Here is a 21,754-nt window from a genome sequence, read left to right as displayed (position 1 = left end):
TCCCCAAACCATCTTCACAATCCAGGCAGAGCAATGCTATTCTGGGCCTCTGCGTGTGCTGGGATCCCTCCAGGACATCCTTTCCATCTAGTCATCCCTCTCAACGCCAAGTTCAAAGGTCAATTCACTCTTAGGGATACTTGGAAGCTGATCCCAAAACCAGAGGGACGGGAAGATGGGGCCAAGAGCTGTCACCCAGGTCCTATGCACACCCTTTCCTTGAGAAGGGAGACTCCAAGCTGAACCCGTTTATGCCTCTTTCTGTCCTGGGTTCACAAGACATGTCCAAGTTTTGCTACAGTTTTTTTGGTGTATGGGCCAAAGTACCTGCAATGCCCTTTCACTGTGCCCTCTTTGAGATGCCTAAGAGCCCTGGGACCTACGGCCAATCTTTCCCCTTGGAGGTCTCCTAGGCACCCCAAACTGTAGAGCACTCCTGAAATTCAATCCTAAGTGATCTACTATTACACAAAAAACATCTCTCACCCGGTATCTGGCTCTCCTCCTGTCCCTGTCTCGCCTGTATCCTGCCCTCTCCCCCAAGTCCCTCATACTCCACTGTACTTCCTTTTTATTTTACTTACTTTGTAAGCACATGTGAGCTCCTGCATGTATGTCTGTGCAGCACATGTGTGCAGTATGCACAGGGGCCAGAAGAGGGCAAGAGGATCCCCTGGGACTGGGATTACAGACAATTCTGGGCCACCTTGTGGGTGCTGGGAGTAGAACCAGGGCCCTCTGGAAAAGCAGCCAGTCTCTTAACCACTGAGCCATCTCTCCACACCCAGTGCATTGTACTTTCTAAACTCCAGCCCCATCCTTCCCAGATCCTGCTTCCCAGGGGCTCTCTACCAACCCAGCGATCAGAAAGCAGAGAGAGGGTGTTCCTGGAGCAAGCCAGCTTGCTAGGCCAGTCATGTCCATGAGCCCTGAATTCATCTGAGTGACTCTGCCTCAGATTATAAGATGGAGAGCAATTGAGGAAGACTCCAACATCAACCTCAGCCTCTGCACATGTGTTTCCACATGTGCACGCATGCATGTGCGCACACACACGCGCACACACACACACAAATGAGTCACAACTACACTTTAAAAAAAAAGATATAGGTGATTCAGATGAGTTAGTGAAAAGATGTGGAGTCCCACAGAGAACTAAAATCTACTTTAAAGGTTAAATATGATGGAAATTCTAGAAATGTAAAATGTAACTGAGAATTAAAAATTTAATGAGGTTTTTTTTTGGGGGGGCGTGTATGTATGCATGTTTGGTATGCATGCCTGAGGGTATGTGTGCTTGAATTTATGTAGGTGCATGTGTGTGCATGTGCACACAGTGGCCAGAGGCTGACATCAAGTGTCTTTAGTTGCTTTCTACCTTATATATTGAAGTGGGGAGGGGGCGCGGAGGGGAGTCTCTCATTTGAACCAAGAGAGTGTGCTGATATGGCCAGCCTAGATAGCCAGTTTGCTCTGGGGTTCCTCTCTGTCTCTGCCTCCCACACACTGGGATTACAGGCAGACACCATGCCCACCTAGCATTTACATAGATGCCGAGGTCTGACCTGTGGTCCTCACCCTTCCTACTCATGCGGAGCCATCTCTCTAGTCCCTCAGTAAGTTTTTATTGGCTTCAGTGGTCCACTGGACATAGCAAAATGGCAAGTGTACCGGAAGCCAACAGAAAATACCCCAACAGAGACAGAGGGGAAAAGAAGAAAAAGTGATTCTTAAAAAGTATAAGAGATGGGGACTGGAGAGATAGCTCAGAGGTTAAGAGCACTGGTTGCTCTTCCAGAGGTCCTGAGTTCAATTCCCAGCAACCACATAATGAGATCTGGTGCCCTCTTCTGTTGTGCAGGCATACATGCAGGCAGAACACTGTATACATAATAAAAAATAAATAAACCTTTAAAAAATTATAAAATGTTTTTTTAAAAAGTATAAGAGACATCTGGGATCCAACGAGATGGTCTAACATCTATGGACACAACCCTTAGCCCAGAGACATTGCCCTTCCCTCCTCAGGCCTGGCCTAGCATCCTTCTGATGACTCTGGGCTACATCCCCCCATCCCACCCATCCCCGGGCCCACAACTGACCCTTCTGTGGCCCAAACACTAAAAGAGCTACAATCAAGTCCCCTTTACCATCAACGTAGGCCAGGTCTATAAAGACCTATGGCATCTGGCAGGCAGGAAGTGCTCCATACAAGCCAGCCCTAAGAGCCATGACCATACTCCCACCTTCATAACCTGAGCATTCATCACAGTAGCTGGCATCCACTGAGTTGTCGGACAACTGCTATCCATAGTTTCCCTTCCCCACAGCTTTGCTAGAGGGGTAAAGGTTGCGCAGCAAGTCATGATAGACCTGGAATGACAATCCAGGTGCACTGTGCCACCACCTGGGGGCACTGTCCCATCCCAGTCCCACTGACCTGAGTGCTCTGTCCAATGTGAGGCCTGAGAAGTCGAAGAAACTGAGGTACTCTCCAGCGACCAGCCTGCTGAACTCATTGCTGCCGAGAAAGCACCACAGGATGTCAGTTAGGCGCAGGCCTCAAGTCCCAGGATGGCAGGTACTGGGGAGCTGGGCCCCAGAGAACGCTTAACCACCACCCCAGCTCTGTCCAGACCCTCTGGGCACTCAGCTCAGATGGATCAACCTTGGTCTGGGGGCTCAGGAGATGACGTCTCAGCTCAGGTAAGAGCCTGCTCAGTGAAGGGACTGGGGGTGAGGTGATGCCCAGTGTCCCCAGCAGAGATGATGATATGACATCATATCAAGCTGGGGGGGTGGGGGGGCAGCAAGAGGTGAGGCAGGGGCAAGACCTCAGATCACAGGAAGGACCAGGGCCTGGCTACAGACTTTGAAGCTAACACCATACCTGCAGAGTGGAGACCCACAAAGGATGGATCCAGAAAAAAAAAAAAAAAAGTGGCCCAGATGAGAAAATTTAGGCTGCTGAGGTCACAGAAAGGAAAAGAAAATGACTGAGAAGATGGAGATGTCAGAGCTCGGGACAAGGACAGGGCTGGCTAAGTCCCTGTGAGAGTAACCTTGTAAGAGACAGCTTAGTGTCTTGAGAGCTGAGCCCTTGTGAGAACAAGGTACAGGGAGCTTGGTATGGCAGCACTTTCCTGTCACCTCAGCACTATGAGGTGGAAGGATCGGAAGCTTGAGACCAACCAGCCTGCATAATGAGACTGTGTCTCAAAAACAAATCAGTGAAACTTTTAAAGGTACAGATGGGCTGAGGGTATAGCTCAGAGTGTCTGCCTACCATGCACAAAGCCCTGGGTTCAATCCCCAGCATGGTAGGTGTCAAGAGAATCAGGAGTTCAAGGTCATCTTGAGCTTGAGGCCAGACTGGATTGAAGCAATAGCTCAGTAGTTAAGAGCATTCACTGCTCTTCTAGAGGACTTGAGTCTAGTTCCCAGCACCCATGTCATGTGTCTCACAACTGCCTGCAACCCAGCCACAGTGGTTCTGTCACCCTCCTCTGGCTTCCTCAGGCATCCGCACACATGTAGTATACAATCACACAACACACACATCCATACACATAAATAAAAATATTTTCTTTTAATGTGCGAGCCCAGGGCAGAGATCTGAAAGCAGCCCCATTAAGGGTCTAGACCAAGGAAAGAGCTGGTGAAGGGGACTGATGAGCATCAGCAGTGGGTAGGGCTGTGCCCTCCTGGAGGCCAAGGAAGAACATGTTTCATGAAGCCTGGGAGGAAGATTCTGAAGAGATTTCTACCTGACTCTAATTAAAGGCTCAAGCTTTCCTTCCCATTGACAGGATCATGGGAACTAGAGGAATGTGTGAAATAACACCAGATCCATATCCAAACTGTGGGAAATTCTTTGGGATGAATGGCTCTGTTCCTTCAGTACGTGCCACTTCCTGGGAAGGTGGCCTTCAATGTTAAAATGCTTGCCTTGCAAGCCTGGGGCTGTGGAACAATCTTTGTACACTCTAAATATACGCTGCTCTCATTGTTAATAAAAAAGCTGATTGGCTGATAGCTAGGCAGGATTTTCAGGGCAGAGAGAATGCTGGGAAGAAGAAGGGTGGAGTCTGAGGAGTCATGAGTCAGACTTGGGAGAAGCAATATAGGAAGTTCACAGATGAGGTAAATGAGCCTTGGGGCAGCACATAGATTAATAAAAATGGGTTAATTTAAGTTGTAAGAGCTGGTTAGTAACAAGCCTAAGTTAGCGGCCAAGCATTTATAATTAATAATAAGTCTCTGTCTGGTCATTTGAGAACAGATGCCAAGACACAGAGAAACTCTGTCCACAACCTAGGGGCCTGAGTTTGAATCCCTAACATCCAGGTAAAAAAGCCACTGTAGTGGCGTGGACATGTAATCTGATCACTGAGGATGTGGAGACAAGGGGATCCCTGTAGTTTGCTGGCTGGGCAGCCTAGCCAGTCAGTGAGCTCCAAATTCAGTGAGAGACCTTTTCTCAAAACATGGTATATAAAGTAATAGAGGAAGACACTCAAGACCAACCTCTGGTTGATGTTTTCATCCATTCTTACAGATGAACACGCATGTACCAGAGGTGGGGGGAGAAAGAACAAATGAAAAAGACAGAGAGGTGGCTGGTTGTATAGTAAATGCCACTTGTGAAAGAGAGGGCCAGGTGCAACATGTGAATCATGTTCTAGCCCTAATTTGACCACACAATTTTTATTTATGTATTTGTTTTTTGGTGGTGGTATGAAGGATTGAACCCAGGGCCTCATGCACCTAAGACAAGTGCTCTATGCTGAGCTACAGCCAAGCCCTATTTTTATCTTATATATTTCTGAGAGAGTCTCACTAAGTTTTCCAGAGTGTCCTTGAACTCACTCAGTAGCCCAGGCAAGCTTTAAGCTTGTAGCCCTCCTGCCTCAGGCTTCCAGTAGCTGGGATAACAACCCTGCACCACCAGACCTGACCAAATTGATGTTTTTGAGAGAGAGAAAACGAAATACACCAAATGTTGGAGATAATGAGGAATTTTTGTTAATTTTGTTAGCTGTAATAACAGAATTGTATAAAAAATGCTTTTTATCAGCTAGAGGTACAGCCTACATTGTGAGTCAAATGATAAGAGTGTATGCATATGCTTCCCACAAGTGGAGGGAAAGCTGTGGGGTGACAGAGGAAAGAATAACAGAACACCAAAGCTGAGAGCTGGGTGTGGTGATACACACCTATAATCCCAGCATTTGGGAGGTTGAGGCAGAAGGATTTGGTGACCAACCTGGGCTACACAGTGAGACCTCAGAGCACTTTGAAGTTGCATAATGGGTGTACGAACTGTTGGATGTATTGTTTATCTGTTTTGTGTATGTTCAAAATGTTCGTAATGAAAAACTTGAAGTAGAAACAAGTGGACCAGTTGTGTTGATGCTGCTGAAGGTGGCATGGGTAGCAGCCACCGGCTTCCAATACCCTAAGCCCTTAGTGACGGGAAAGAGGAGTTTCTGAAGGCGACACAGAATGGCAAGAACCCATCTGGAGGGGGCTAAGAGAAGAAAGAAAGGGACAGAAGCCACCTAGGGCAAAAGACCTGAGGGTTGGAGATGAGGAGTTGGAAGCGCCCCCTCGCCCCACCCTACCCCATGCGCTTTTTGGATGGGAGGGGTGAGCTGCAGGAATTGCAGGAGGAGCCTGCAGAGGGCGCCAGGGAACCGTGGCAGGAACCCATTCTCCCAAGGATGGAGATGTTCCGCCTGCCAGAGGAGTTTGAGTTGTGATTTTTAGGAAGGGCTCCCGGGAACCCACTGCCCAAGGTCCAAGGAAGCTTCAGAGGGTACAAAAAGGCCTCCTAAGACTTAAACCCCTCATCTAAGCCTGACCCAGGTCTGACCATCTGCCTTAGCCTTGTGAGTGGTACAGGAGACTAGCCAGCTCCCTCCACCCCCAGCCTTCCTGGGGTGATGAGTCCTGGTGGATAGAAAGGCCAAGGCAAGGGCCACACTATGTTCAAACATACCCGGAATAATATTTGTCACCCGCATCACACACACACACACACACACACACACACACACACACACACACACACCCCGGGTCCCCAATCCTCCTCAGAACTTCTACCTGCCTAGTGTTCTTTGCACCCGGGTCCCTCATAGGTACTCCCCTCCACCCGGCCCCACTGGGTAGAGCTCCAGCCCTGTCACGTTATTCCGTCCTCTCTGCTGCCCTTCGTGACACCATAACCACATCCCCCCATCCCGCCCCGGCCCTGAGGGGCCGCCTGCCACCACCCCCTCCCTGACAGCAGCCACCTTCTCCCCAGCAGCCCAGAAAGGAAACAGATTTAGGGCGAGGTCAAGAATGAGGACGGTGACAGGAGGAGGTATCCTTGAAGGCCTGGGAGAGCTCCTGGCACCAGCTACCCCTGAAAGAAGTCCCCAACACCCTTCTCCCGGAAGACAATGGGTCTGCTTCGCCTGGGATAGGAGCTGGGGAGACGCACTCACTTCTTGCCCAGTTGCCGGGCCACATCGCAGCGCTGGAAGCCCTCAAGGTGGTAGAGGCGACGGGCCAGCCGGCGAGCGGCTTCGCTGACCCCCTGGCACCCGTTGGTCAGAGGATCTGTGCCACCAGGCTCCAGCCCCTCGGAGCTGCTCAGCTCTGAGTCGGAGTCCGACAGGCCGTCCTTGAGGCTGGTGTCACTGCATAGGGAAAGAAGGGGCATCAGAGGGATCCCACTGAAAATCCACTGGGGGAGGGCGACGGGGGGGAGCAGAGGAGAGAAAGAGGCTCCACTCCCGGCAGCATGGAGCCAGACTTCCAGAGCGGCTCAAGTGAATCAGATGTGGCTGTGCCCTCAGCATAGCAATACGACCTGCTCTGAGCCATTAGAATGGACGAGCAGAGTGTATGCACCCTCAAGACTGGACGGGCTGTCTGCATGCAGAGGATAGACAAGGTGACCTTGCGAGGGCTTGTGGATTGTGGACACTGCCCTCCCAGAATGCTTTGCCTCCTCTGGGTCTCAGTTCCCCTATCTGCTCCGTGGCTCCTCAGCCCCTCCTCACCTGGCAGAGTTCAGCAACTTGTCCGTGTCCTCATCATCCTCGTCGTCCCCTCCTGAGCCCCCAGGTCCATCTTCATGGAACCCATTGGGCACCGAGGTGAGGGACAGGTGACTCAGGACATTCTCCGAGCGGCTGCTAGAGATGGACCGCCTCAGGGGGCTGCCCAGCTCCCCATCACCACCACCAGCTGCCCCCAGATCCCCCTCAGGCCCCATGTCCCCAATGCCCAGCCCAGCCCCAGGCTCGGGGCTGTCTCGGGCCCGCTGCTGGATGAGAGGTGTAAGGGGGGCCTCGAAGCTGACACAGCTGTCGCTCTCGTCAGTGAGGCTCAGCACATCCAATGAGTCCAGGCTGCTGTACTGGGTGCCCCGCAACAGCTCTGACTCCAGAATCTTCTCAAAAGTGGCACTGAAGCCATCCCGCACATCTGGCTCCCCAGGGCAATCCAGCCTGTAGAATGCAAGAGCATAGTCACCATTCTAGCTAGATATCCCCCCCATACTAAGACTAGCTACCACACTACCGGTCTCTCGGAGCTGAACACACACACACACACATACACACACACACACACACCTGTGCATATACTAATTAATGTACAAGCTGGGTACACACAGATACACACACACACACACACACACACACACACACACGCGCGCGCGCGCGCGCGTGCAGGCACACACAAACCCCCATGCATATTCACATATCTCCTGTACAAATGCCAATGTACAGGCTAGACACACATGCGTGCACACACATGTACACACACGTGCCCCCCCCCCATGCATACTCACACACCCCTGTGCATATACCAATGTAAAGGCTGGAGATACACATACAGACCCCCTTACATATTTACACACCCCTGTGCACTTGCCCACTCAGGCCTGGCAGGCCTACAGCTATGCTCTACAAGATGTGTGTGTGCTCTTCTCAGACTTCCTGGCCTTTAGACATTGCCTGCCCATCCCCTCCTCCTTGTCCAGTGGTACCCCAAGACCAGTTTTTCTGCCTTCTGCTGAGAAACAAACTGTAACTCCACTGACTAGGAAAAACACAAGGTTCCCAATACAACTTACTCAAAATCCCAGGGAAGTTCCCTGGGAGGGATGAGCACACAAGGCCTGTACACCTGGACTGTCTTGAGGTAGGAGAGTGGGCCAGATAACCTGCCTTTCACATCTAGACGTTTTGAGTGGACTTGAAGCTCCACTCTCAGCTGGGAGAGTACAACCCCTCATGGAGATGGCTCAGGACGGTTTGTGGGGGCTAAGTGCTGGGGGGCGGGGAGAGCAAGCCTGCTTGCCTCTGAAATCCCTTGCAGGACTCTGTCTTTTCAAAACACTCAGAAGCTGAAAACAGGGACAGGAAATCCCAGACTCCCAGAGAGACTGGGGGCTAGCCCATCCCAGGGTACCCACTCACCCCAGCTGAGGGTCCTCAGCATCTGGACAGAGACTTCTGGACACATCCTCCTCCTCCTCCTCTGCTGGTCCACTAGCCCTCCAGGACCTGGATTCCATGGAATCTTCCAGAATGTTCCCATCTTGTCCCAAGGCCAGGCCGTTGGTGAGAGAGAGGCTAAGGCCAGGCAGGGCTGCATCTGGGTCTCCCACGGGCTCCATGGTTCCCTCTAAGGTGCCTCTCTTCTCACTGCCTGGACTGCTGGTATGGCTGCCTGGGCCTCCACTGGCTTCCATTCCATTCTGGACCCCAGGCTCCCCTTCAGGCCCCAGGCTGTGGTCCTCGACAGCACCTCCTTCCTCACACAGTTCACATGGGAGCTTTTCTTCATCCATGATGGTCACTGCTTCCATCTGACCCAGCCAGCCCTAGGGCTCCAAAAAACTTGACAGAAGACGGAAAGAGAAAGTCAATTAGACAGGGCGGAAGTCAGAGGGTCTGGAGTCCTGTGAAACCAGGACTGGGGCAGCCTATGATGATCTCCTTAGTAACTTTCTGCTGGGGAATGAGCTCAGGTTGTGGCACCCTAACTTCATTGGTCAGGCCAGCCCCCTCCCCCTTCCAGCGCTTCTCTGGCCCGTGGCTGGACCCTTAGACCCTAGCCCCTGCCTTCTCTATCACTTCTTAGGGTCCCTGTTGTATTCTTCAGAATCCACCAAAGTTCCTTGAGGAAGACCCAAGTAGTGAGGAACTGGGCAAGTGTCCAGCAGCTCTTGAAGGGCCCCCCTGTATTATTGAGAGCGAAAGGAGACAAAACCCCAGATTTGTCTTAGCTGGCTATGTGCCTCTCCCCATGTTCTCAGCCCCGGCTGCAGGAGACAGAGGAACCCGCATTTGTAACTAGTGGAGGAAATCGGCCCAGGAGTTGCTCTTAAAGGGGGCACTAAGAGAGAAGTCAAGGGAATGAATGAAAGTGCAGCTTGATGCTGGCAGGGGGCGTTCCAGGGAGGCCAGAGCAGAGCCGGGAGACAGCCATCAGCCACAGGGGGCCCACCGGGAGCAGCGCGCTGTCCAGGGTGCTGGGCGTTACCCGCTGCGCTGAGGCGAGGCTGCCCCTGCCAGCGCAAGTGTCTAGCGATGGCAGAAGAAGGGAAAGAGACAAGGGTTCCCTTCTTCATGAGCCCTCTCCCTCCCAGGAGCTCACCAAATCTTAAGGAAGAGCTCAAGGAAGACCTCTGAGAAGCACTCTGGGGAAAACGAAGCCGGAAGAGCCACACCCTGCTCTGCCCAACCTCCAGGGGCTTCCTGCCCCATGGCATTCTAGCTAGGAAGGCAGAAGCCACGTGCAATGGGCTGTGGCCTCACTCACCCATTCTCTTCTCTCTGCTCCAGGCCCCTGTAGCCTAGGCTACCCTCCCAAGTAATCTCAGTCAGAGACACGAGCCAGGCCTGCCCCCAACACCCTGGAAAGCCGCAGAGGCAGGTGCCTGGACTTCTCCTGTTTCTGGTTTGAGTTATCCCTTGCTCCATTACATGGGCCTGGGTGGCCCCCCAACACCCTGCTTTCTTCTGGAGAGGTCTATCTGAGTTCAGGAGAGGCTGGAGGAGGAGAGGGAGAAGTCAGCTTTCTGGGCTGCAGCAGAACAAGCTGCAGGGTGGAAAGGACAGGAGCCCTGGTGTCCGCCTGCTCCTGAGTCTCGCCTGCCAGGCCCGCCCCAGGCCACCGACTCGGGCCTGCAGGAAAGAGCTAAGTTCCAGGAGGACTGTGCACCTACGTGAGTCCAGAGAGGGAAGCGAGTTCTGCTCTCTGGGGACTCCTGGGCCTTTGAGGAGAGCTCAGCTACTACAGACCAGTTAAAATCATTTAACCCTGGGTTTTCAAACACTGAGTCAAAGATGGCTGGAAAGAGAGAGATCGGGGGCCTCAGCCCAGGCCATTGTCACTACCTAGAGTATGGGTGGGTTTTCTGTTTGTTTGTTTGGTTGGTTGGTTGGTTGGTTTTGGTTTTTTGAGACAGGGCCTCTCTACATAGACTACCTAGAGTTCTAACAACTGCACTAAGTTCAGATTTTACATACACACATACACACACACACACACACACACACACACACACACACACACACACACACAAAGATTTAAAACATCTTCAAGCCAAGCTCTAAGCTATCTGGCCCTGATGCTAGGACACCAGGGACCCTGGAGGCTTAGGGCTGAGTAAGGGAGTCTTTCTGGTCTGCCCTACATCCCTGCTGCCGTTGCTATTTCTATTGGTTCCCCCCCAGTGGCACACCCAGAGGAGGCCAGGAGGTCACCTCCTCAACTGCGATTCCAAGGGGAATATAGCCAGGAAGAGAGGAGTGGGGGCTTGCAGCCTGCTGCCTGAGGTCTAGCCCTCCACGGCCTCACCAATCCGGGGCAGCAGGGCACTGACTTTGGGTGACACAGCTTGAGCCCCCTACCCTGCCAGCATGGCTCCAGCTCCTGCACCCAAGCCTGGCAGGGTGGGAAGCCCCTCTGGTTAAGGTTCTGCCTGGTCTTCCTGAAGCCACTTGAGGGTGTAAGTGGCTCCACCTGATGTCCAAGCCACAGAAGACCAAAGCTAGGACTATGGACAAATCAAGGACTTCTTGGGTGACTCCCCGCCCCCCAGCACTCTGTAAGTTCTAGAAACTGCTTCAGGCTATCCCAAATCTACCTGCCTTGCCATGTCCCTTGAAGCTTTGAGTAGGACAGAGTTTCTGCCAGTACTGGGCACTGACCCATGCCCTCGGTTCCAGGGCTGAACAGACAAGGGGCGGCATTGAGATCTACTCTAGGCAAGGGGCCCAGAGTCCTTGCTCAGGCTGAGGGCCAGTAGAGCCCAGAGTAGTTGAGTCTTGGGAGGGATACACAGAGGGGATGTTTCAAGGTGAAAGGTGTAAAACGATATTCCAGGTCCTCATTCTGAGCCATGATGTGACCAGAGACTCACTCCTGCCTCTCTTGCCGAAGAGAAGGCAGAGCAGGTAAGTGACACTAAGGTCACGGATGCCGAGGGGGTGGTTATCCACAGAACGGCAAACTCCCCAGGGGAAGCGGCAGCTGAACTCAACTCTCCAGTGCAAGAGAGACTGAGACGCACACCGGAAAAGGCTTTGTCTGAGATCCCACTCCTCGCAATCAGGGTCAGTCTCCCTCTGCCGCTAGAAAGACTAAGGTGCAGGCTGAACCCCCACCCCATGAACTCAAGGCCCCCAAACCTCAACCAAGAGAAACAAGCCAAAGCAGTGACCCCTCCTGCCTCCAGCCCTGCTGGCCAGAGCAGAGGAGTGGAGCTGGGCCATTGAGCATCTGTCTCAGGGAGCCGTCTACCAATGACAAGCTGGCAGCATTCAAGACCCGCTGTGGCCCGCCTCTCAGCCTGATCCAAGCCCCTTTCCAGGAGCCTCTCACTACCCACAGCCCTTGGGATGACCTTGGGCGCAGCGGCCTCCTTTCAGCTGACATGGGGACCATAATGACAGTAGAAGGCTGGGCCAGGAGTGACTGGAGAGCCACACACTTTCCAGATCTCAACTGCTCCTCAGATAACCCTGTCCCCTTCCCTGTTTGCCTGGCAGCAGCCAGAGGATACTGCAAAAATAAATGACACCACGTGCCTCCCTCCATCCTAACCCTCCAGCAATTCCTATCTCCCTTAAATGAAAATCCAGTCTCCCCAGCATGGCCTAAAAATGCCCTGCCTGAGCTCACTCTGCTGTCCCCTCCCCAGCCACCCTGGCCTCTTTCTGCTCCCCAAGCTCATTCCCACCTCAGGGCCTTTGCACCAGCTGTACCCTTGGCCTAGAATGTTGCTTCCCTGGATCCTTTGATGACTGCCTTTCCTGCCATTCAAGGCTCAACTCCAAACAGAGGTCCTGTCTGACTACCCAGTCACACTCCTCTGAGCTTTAGAGTGCCAAGGAAAATGGAAACTCTCCTTTTTTGATTAATGAAGTTTTTGGTGCATGTGTGAGTGCACCTGTATGTTGCAGGTTCATATGCATGTGTGTGCACGTATGTGCAGAAGCCAGAGGTCAACATGGGTGTCTTCCTCGATTGTTCTCCATCTTATCTTTTGAGGCAGAGTCTCTCACTGAACTGGAAGCTCACTAATTTGGCTAGACTAGTTGACCAGTGAGTCCCAGGGATCTTCCGGTCCCTGCTTCCCCAGCACTGGAGGTACTGGAACATACCACTGCACCAAGATTTTGGGGTGGTTGTTTTTGTTTTCGTTTGTTCATTTGGGGGGGGTGTTGTTGTTGTTGTTGTTGTTGTTTTTGGTTTTGCTTTTTTGAGACAGGGTTTCTCTTCATAGCCCTGACTGTCCTGGAACTCACTCTGTAGACCAGGCTGTCCTCAAACTCAGAGATCCGCCTGCCTCTGCCTCCCAAGTACTGGGATTAAAGGTGTGCGCCACACCCAGCTTTTTATATGAATGCTGGGAATGCACGCTGGGGTCCTCAGCTTTGCTCATCAAGCACTTTACTGACGGCCATCTCAGGAACTCCCCAAACCCCATACATGTTTCTTTCCTGACCACCTCCCTGACACTAGGACGTGAGTCCAGTCAGGGCAGGGCCTGTCATGCACACAGCTGTCCAGAGCCTGTGCTATGCCCAGTACATAGGGATGCTTTATAAATATTTGTCGCCTGAGTAATTGGGATCATTTCCCTCTCCGTTTTGGCAGAGGCTACGCAACACCAAGGAACATGCTCGGAGCAAGTCTGCTGCAGGGTTGGACAGTTCTATAGTCCTTTCCATGCTGGGGTGCAAGCCAGGGGCTGTGGGAAGCACCAGGACAGGGCCAGAGGAGTTTCCAGCAGGCAGGCTCCAGGCTGGCTTGCTCTGTGAGACACCTGTGTGTTTAGCTATGCATAGCAGGCATTTGTGCTCATGCACATGTGCATACATACTTAGGCCCACACCACCACACAGAGGGGAGGAGACAGTTCCTCTGGGTGTCAAGGTGGAAAGAGAAGCCTTCAAACCTAAGCACAGAGTCAAGGACAGCTAGATGTACATTACTGGACACCCAAGGTAGAACTCCTTCCATCTTTGGAAAATCTGAAGACAGGAAAGGGGACAAGCCAGAACTTCAGGCTGAAATGATAATGGGGAAGACAGGCACCTTCACCAGCCATCGCTACACAGAGGGGCAACAGATGGCTTGGTGGAGGGTGGATAGGCCACTTGGTGGAAATGGGGCATAAGGCAGAGCCATGATGGGTGCCAGATGATGAGAACTACCCAGGACAGGCAGAATCTAAGCCTCTAGGGTGCTGAGCCCAAGTCAGGAATGCAGAAAGGTCTGCGGATGTTATCTAGAGGTGTTGAGGCCATAGCTGCCCCAAGGATCAGAGCTGGAAGCCAGGACGTTCTGGACTTGCCTCCAGGGTGCTGGGGAGCTCAGGTAGATGAACCACGGGCCTCAGCAGCCCACATGCATCGGATTCAGAACATTCTCAAGCTCAGGATCTTGCTCAGCGCCTGATGGGGCTTGGAAGGCCGCCCCAGATGGACCTTCACATCTGTAAAACACATCTGCAAGACACTCAGAGTCTGTTGGGGTTGTCGCGGATGCTCCAGGGGCACAATCCGTTAGCATGTGGTATTTATCCAACAGTCTGTTTGGGAAGGTTCACAGACCACCTAAAGCCTATACACAGACCACCCAGAGTTCCCCTTCAAAACTGTCCGGAGCATGGTAGATTCTCGTGGAACCCTCTAAGTGCTGGGTCTGGGCGAGCTTGAACCCCAACCTCTCCAGTCTCCCAAGAACTTTCTACCTCAGACACTTGCCCACAGAGCTCCACCAGGGTTCCCTGACAAGGAAAGAGGAAATGCTCTCAATTGTAGACCTATTATCTGCCCCTGGGACTCACCCTAAGCCCTCCCACTGGCCCCACTACCCTCCCCACACACACACACACACACACAAATCCTACTCTACTAAGGAGCTCTCTAGCTCATAAAATTATTAGCACACGGTCAGGTTCTTACAGAAACACACACACATGGACATCAAGCATGACAATCAGTGTGAAATGCTGGCTGGCATATAGCAAATGCCTGGCCAGTTCTGCCCCTCACCAGCCTGGGGCACAAACTGGCCCAAACCTGAGCACTTCCAGGGCCCCACAGGAATCTATCATGCCCCTGACAGCATGGACGGTGGGCAGCTGTGACGGGGACTTTTGGGTGGTATCCCTAGACCACACATCTCATTCTCCTTGACTCTGCCTCTGCCAGCCGCAAGATCCGAAGGTTGGGCTCTTCCTGTCAGCAAAGAGGTCCAGGAGCCTTTCCAAGTCGGATCACCCAAGTACTTTAATATCCCACTCCCTGAGGGCAGGAGGAAGCCAGGACAATATGGGAAACATGACTACCCCGGAGCCTTGGGAACATCTCCACTTCCCACCAGCCATGTGACCTCAGGAAGGTCACTCACCTTCTTAAGCCTCTAGGCCATCCACAAAATGAGGCAAACTAGCAGCCCCTATTTCACAGGATAACTGAAGGAAATGAGGAAGGGGCTGCATCCAGGGAAGTACCTCATCTACTTCCTTCCAGAAGCTTCTCAGGTCTGCCGGGGAACTGGGTGGCTGCCCATGCCCTGAGTAGAGTGCTCGGAAGAGCAGCACATAGCACAGGCCATTCAGCCTTGGAGACCGTTGTCCTTGGCAACTGTCAGAGCAGGTCCCAGGCAGGAGCTTCAGAGGCCCAGCATAAGGGAGGAGACCAGGGGGGTGAACAGAGAAGGAACCCCTTCCCTTAGGCAAACACTTCAGACTTAGCTACCGCAACACTCCCACCCAAGGCCAGGCTCATAACTACCTCCGTCTCAAGGCACATGAGCCACACAAAGGGTTAAGTCAGAGCTGAAAATCTGGGTTCTGAATGACTGTCCCCTTCAGGCAGAGAAGCTTGAAGCTATTAACAAGCCCCGCCCATTCTGTCTGCTAGGAGGCCAGCCTCCAGGGGGCTGTGGAGGTCCAGGAGGCCTCTCTCGGTAGTCTCATTTGAACAGGAGGAGACCCCAGGGATGTGTGCAGATGTGCATCCATCTGCGTGTGCCCACTGGGACTTTCAGGGCCACTCCGAAAAGGTCATTCCTTGACATCCCCTAGCATTCTCTCTCCCTGTCACCCCCAGACAATTGGCACCCTCATTTGCTTAACATTTGCATACATCGGCATGCTTCTTTGGAGAAACCTTAACATTAATGAAATCCACAGTGTCTGCCTTCAAATCCCAAGTCATGTAGAGCAGGGGAATCCACCCCTCAGCTGACCTCCCTGCTGGGTAAGACCTTCACTATCTAGACTGTCAAAGAACCAGGCTGTCCAGATTCTGGCAGTCCACTGCCACCTGACCACTGCTCTGCCTCCCTCAACTTCAGAAGGTACCTGGGACTCACCCTGCTCTGAGACATCTGACCCATGCATGGCCTGTGTGCTGCATCAGACAGCTCCATGCTGCAGGGTACACGGAGGAAGCCTGCCCATTGGGAGGGCACAATGTCTGAGCATCTCGCTCAGTCTTCTTCAATAGCCAAGGTGAACCAAGAGCTCCACCCTCCACTTTCTGCCCATTTTAGATGCTCATGTTTCCCAGTGGCACCAAGGGAACCCCCTCTCCTTCCAACCTCCTTCCACGTGGCTTTCCCCACCCTCCAAAGACCCTAACTGCCTAATGCCGCTTAACCCTCCCCTACCAATCGTCTCTTCCCCCCACCCTCCTTCCACTCCCCACCCTGACCTGTCCTGGCCCTATTTCAGCTCGGTTCTGACAAAGGTTGTGGCCTCCAGAAAGAGAAGAGCGCAATGCTGTGGAAAGAAGTTAGTGAGACTCTCTGCTGGGCAGTCCACGACTGCCTCTTCCCTCACAGCTGGCCCGTAGAGGGGACACCTTGACTTGGTAAAGCCTCAGTGGGAGAAAAGCAAGGGAGTCAAGACCCTGAGCAGCCCGATGGATGGAGGTGCCACCCCTGAGGGGGAGAGGGGGAGAGGTGGAAAAGGTCTCATGTTGGAGAAGTTGAGTTAGAGGCATCTGGTTGGCATGAAAGCTGAAGTGTGGAGCGAGTACCTGAAGCTTCCATGGGAAGGTAAGGCTGGGGGGCATGAACACACAGATGGACGGACGTGGGGCCAGCAAGGCACAGCTGCAGCACTAGGTGAAATCGGTGTAAAGCCCTGGCCAGGCAGCTGTGCGGGCACTGGGTCCTGGAGTGCTCCCATTTCAAGGGAGAAGAAGGGAGCCAGCAGCCGAGGCTGAGGAGCAACCCACATCATCGGAAGCAAACGGGAGAACAAGCGACCCAGAGGCCCAGGAAGCATCTCAAAGAAGGAGCCAGGATGTGGGGTGCTGCAGGCAAGGATGGGAAGCTGGCTCTGCTGTACCAAGGAGGAGGTCACTGGTGACCTTGAGAAACACAGTCAGGGAATACAGAGGGGCGCTCACAACTGAGGAGAGTCAGAGAGAGTGTAAGGAGAGGATGTGGAGTCTGGATCGCCCTTGCTAGAAAGAGAAGTGATGCAGTGGCCCTGGCTGGAGATGGCAAAAGAACCATCTTTCTGGAAGAACTAGCAGGACACTTCCTGATGAAATGACCTCAGAGAGAACGGAACTATGATGCGGAAGGGGACACTTGCTAACAGTGTCTTCAAGCAGGCAAGAGGCGATAAGGTCTGGTACACAGGCCGAGGGACACGTGGCCCTGGCCCACAGCGGCAGGAGGACAGCAGGGCAGAGGTGCAGAAACAGGAGGGCGGGTAAACTTGGTCCAGGAAGCTGGGACTTGTTTTCTTGAAGGCTTTGGCTGAAAGGGACGTGGGCAAGGAGAACCCAAGTGTGCTGGATAGCTTTGTCAGCCTGACACAAGCTAGAGTTATCTGAAGAGGAACTCAACTGAGAAAATGCCTCCCTAAGATCCAGCTATAGGGTATTTTCTTAATTGGTGATCGATGGGGGAGGGCCCAGCCCATGGTGAGGGGTGCCGTCCCTGGGCTGGTAGTCCTGGGTTCTATAAGAAAGCAGGCTGAACAAGCCATGGGGAGCAAGTCAGTAAGCAGCAGTCTGAGACTCTGGATGAGGAGCAACAAGGAAGTGTTGAGCAGAAGAGGAGGCAGTGGGCTCTGGGCCATGACCTGAGTGATGGACAGCGGCAGACCCATCTGAATTTGTGAGCTGGACCTACTGTGAGAGCTGCGGGGGCAGGTTGTGGTTTTCCTCAGGCTGGAGGGAACCGAGCACTGGGTTTCACTAGGGAGAGCTTTAATGGAGTCTTGTGGCATGAGGTGAGGAACTGCATTCTGGGAGGGAGAGTCTGCTGACTCCGGCAGGGCAGCTGCCTATACGCTGGCCCCTCACCTACTCACGGACCCCGGCTAGTGCCTGGATCCACCATCCGCCCCTGCTGCAGGTTGTGCGTGGCCTCCCTTTGCCCCCACCACAAAAGAAGCTTCAGAACTTGAGAAGTGGTGCCTTCCACCCACGGCCCTCCATACACCCAAACCAAACACCGTCCCCCTTCCCAAGCCACAGCTCCCTGGTCACCCTCTGCTTCCAGCCTGATGCGGACGCTGTCCATCTGCCTCTGGGCTCTTCTTACATCCCTTTCCCCAGACCGCTGTCCCAGTAGGCCAACCAGCCACACAGCCCACGAGAAGGGCTGCACCAGAAGCACCACACGGTTTCTAAGCAGCTTGTGCCGGGTCACATCACAGCCTCCTAAATGAGCTTTCATCCAACGTGCTACCCAACCAATCCTATTCCTCTTCTGAGAAACTTCCAGCGCACAAAATGACCCCATTACTCACCTCTGTAAAATCCTTCAGGGGCTCCCAATACCCTGGGGGAAGAGCCAACTTCAGCCCTCATCCTCCACAGGCTGAGTCCTGGGTCTCTCTTTCCACCTTGTGCCCATTTTCTTGCCACTCCCCCCACACCCTTCTCAGGCCTCCCTTCTCTCCTCATGAGCAGCACCTGCCTCCACCCAGTGGTATTAAACCTGAGAGCAATCTGGGTCTGAATCGGTTTGATCTCTTTCGATGGTTCGAAGCTGCACACCCCTGCTGCCAGGGTGCCCAGGTCGATGAAGTTCTGGTTGTAGGCTAAAGTAAAGAATCGAAGCAAATGGACCCTCAGCCAAGTGGCCTCACATAACACTATCTATTGTAAGGTGTGCCCTCTGATGGGACCCTGAGGATAGAACATCACTTATGAGCTGTGTCCACAGATGTTTAACATGAATCTGATCAGGAGCAAGCAAGAAGACAAGCCAGAACATGGGAGATTCCACACAACTCCAAAACTGTGAAGGTCATAAAAACAACATAAGAAAAAAAACTGTTTAAGTCGGATGATTAGCTGAACATGGTGGAGCATGCCTGAAATCCCAGCATTTAGAATGTGGAATCGACAGGCAGTGGTGGCACTCGCCTTTAATTTCAGCGCTTGGGAGGCAGAGGCAGGCAGATCTCTCTGAGTTTGAGGCCAACCTGGTCTACAGAGAGATTTCCAGGACAGTCAGAGTTAACCAGAGAAACCCTGTCTCAAAAAAAAAAAAAAAGAAAGGAAAGAAAAGAAAAGAAAGGAAGGAAGGAAAGAAGAAAAGAATGTGAAATCAACGGATCAGGAGTTCAAGGTCATCCTCAGTGCTACACAATGAGTTTGAGGCCAGCCTGGGCTGCGTAAGACCCCCGTTTCAAAAATGGAAGGGGAAAAAAGTGAGATAAATCCAGAACAAAAACATAACTAAATATAGTGTATAATAACTAAATATAGTGTATGCTCCTTGGCCAAAAAAAAAAAAAAAAAAGATTTATAGCCAGGTGTGGTGGCGCACACCTCTAATCCTAGCACTCAGGAGGCAGAGGCAGGTGGATCTCTGTGAGTTTGAAGCCAGCCTGCTCTACGTAGCAAGATCCAGGACAGCCAGAGCTATATAAAGAGAGACCCTGTCTCAAAAACCAAACCAAAGAAACAAACAAAGATCCATAACAGATACTTACAAAAAAATGTTACTAGAGTCACTAGAGAAACTTGAATCGAGGCTAAATACAAGGGCAGGCTGAATCATTACTAGATTTTTCAGTTAGGATAATAGTATAACTGTTCTGTAAGAGAAAAAATATCCTTGATTCGGGGAATTTATGTTGAGGTAGTTTGAGGAAGTGTGTTTATAAAGCCTTCAACTTTCAAAAGAGGGAGAGAAGGGAGGAAGACGCATGGCCAGATGTTGGCCTCTGGGGGAAAGGGGTGCAGGTGTATGCGGAGTGTGACAAGATGCAGTGAGGCAGGAGAGTGGAAGCGGTTTGGGAAGAGGCCCCATTGAGCATTGCTGCACACTGGGCTGAGCAGGAGGCAAGGAAGGGAGCTGCTGCCTGCAGCAAGCCACAGCCTTGAAGCAAGCTGGGCCATGGGCTTGCCTTGACCTGAATACCAGGCACCCAAACGTGCGGGCACAACTCAGGAGGACTCGCCACCCACAATGATCCCTACTCTACTGTGATCCAAGCTCAGTGAAGAACAGGACTCTCAGAACATGACCAGATCCCTGAGAGACCAGCAGGACATACCACAGCCAGGCCAGGACCTCCCCATCTTGGCGAAGCTGTGGCGAGGAGCCAGGTGTAGCCCTGGACTCACCCCACCCCCAAACATCCCTTGAGGGGTGACAGTCTGAGTATATCCTCCCGTAAAAGGAGCCAGGCTAAATATGGAACCCCAGACACAAGATGCTTCTCAAAACAGATTTTCCTGGAAAAGACCATCTGGCAGAGGAGGTCTAGAGCATCGTCTGCAGAGAGAGGTAGCTTCAGTCTGCAGGCTGCCCAGAAGAAAAATGCCTCCACCTCACCTCCCTAGGAGACCCTAGTGTAGTGCTTCCAGATCCCCCAAGGTGACTCCTGTGCAGATGGGGAGGTGCCCGGGCCCACCTCTGTCCTAAGCTATAGTTACAGGGCAGAAGAGGAGGTGGCTGGGGACATACAGCTGGGGACACAGGTCTGAGCCTGAGAAAGTCATACCCGGATGTAAGTCCTACCTTCACAAGACACTTGGAGCAGACAACTGCTCCCTGGGCCCAGAGGCCTCTCGATCTGAATGGGGGCAACAGTGGTGTCTCCCCCAAAACTCACAGGTGTTGGGGTACCCTACACACAGTAGCTTTGACCCATCAATGGAGGCAGGGCAGTGTGGCATTCCCAGGCGCTGTCTCTCAGCCTCGTGGAGGGCAGGAAGCAGCTAGCTTTTCTCTCTCCCTTGAGCAATGACCCTAGACCTGCTTGGGACGTGTGTCCCCTCCCCAGTAATGAGCAGACAGGGTAAGCCTGCAGGAAGGAGACCTCTTAGTATGGCACAAGGCACTTCAGAGCTCCAGGGACAAAGCACGTGAGCATTGAGACCTCAACCCTATAGAAGGCATCCAGTGAAGAGGCCTTCCAAGGACACCTGTCATCCCTCTACCTTTAACAGGCCACACCTCCCTACTCACCCCAGAGTGTGGGAAACCCCCGCCCCCAGGGCTCTGGTCATGCCTGCAGACCTGCACTCTCCACCAAGATCAAACACTGTAGAAGCCCCACACAAAACCCACTGCCTAGCACCAGGCATCAGGAGAAAGGGCTCTGGAGGAACAATTCTCTCTTCCAGACCCCTGGGTGGACAAGAAAAGTGGCTGGCCCATTGTCTTGATTCATAGATCCCAGGCCATGGAACTTGTAGCTTCCTTGGGAGGAAGGCATCTGTCGGGGTGGGGGTGGGGGACGGGGACCTGGAGGTGGTCCTTACGCTCCTTGTCTGTGTCCCTCAAGCTAACTGAGTAGTATTCATGAGGCAGCTCTTGTCTCGGGGTCTGGAGGGGACTAGGAAAATCCTAATGGTATCCCAGGCCCACTCTCCTATACCAGCAAAGCCAGAGCAGGCTGCTTGGTCTCAGCCAGCTCAGCCAGGCTTGTCCTGAGCTGCCTGAAGGAGTCTTGTGCCCTTTTGCATTATAACTGTTGCATCTGCCCCCAGATCTCTTTCTGGGCCCGGCAAGGTGGGCCTAAGACAAAGGGGTGGACAGTGGGCAGTGGGCCCAAGGTCTTGTGTAGAAACAATGCTCCGGGTCTTATTTCAGAGAATCCCAGATCCTCCAGGGACAGGAGTCTAGAAGAGAGCCAGCTGGATAGGGTGGTCCCCACATCTGGATTCCCTGCCCCACCCAGACCCGGCACCCGGTTCCAAGGACCCCTCCTCTCCATGCTGCCACAGCCGTTCTGTGAGGC

General features: G+C 52.9%; 1 protein-coding gene across 4 annotated transcripts in view; it reads right to left on the bottom strand.

The window, feature by feature from the left end:
* The window catches only part of Psd2 (pleckstrin and Sec7 domain containing 2), a 79,129-nt gene that overhangs the window by 29,373 nt on the left and 28,002 nt on the right, over nt 1-21,754 (bottom strand). For all 4 annotated transcript variants that reach the window (XM_052741905.1, XM_052741902.1, XM_052741903.1 and 1 more), the window contains 4 exons: nt 8,478-8,900; nt 7,053-7,502; nt 6,492-6,686; nt 2,441-2,521 (listed from right to left, as the gene is read on the bottom strand). In XM_052741905.1, coding sequence (XP_052597865.1) covers nt 2,441-2,521; nt 6,492-6,686; nt 7,053-7,502; nt 8,478-8,869 — 1,118 coding nt within the window. In that variant the 5' untranslated portion in view covers nt 8,870-8,900. The remainder of the gene's footprint in view (nt 1-2,440; nt 2,522-6,491; nt 6,687-7,052; nt 7,503-8,477; nt 8,901-21,754) is intronic.

The sequence above is a fragment of the Peromyscus californicus genome, unplaced genomic scaffold (assembly GCF_007827085.1).
Source record: "Peromyscus californicus insignis strain IS unplaced genomic scaffold, ASM782708v3 Scaffold_17__1_contigs__length_78620276, whole genome shotgun sequence".
Classification (NCBI taxonomy): Eukaryota; Metazoa; Chordata; class Mammalia; order Rodentia; family Cricetidae; genus Peromyscus; species Peromyscus californicus.
This window is presented reverse-complemented; position numbering and strand designations above follow the sequence as displayed.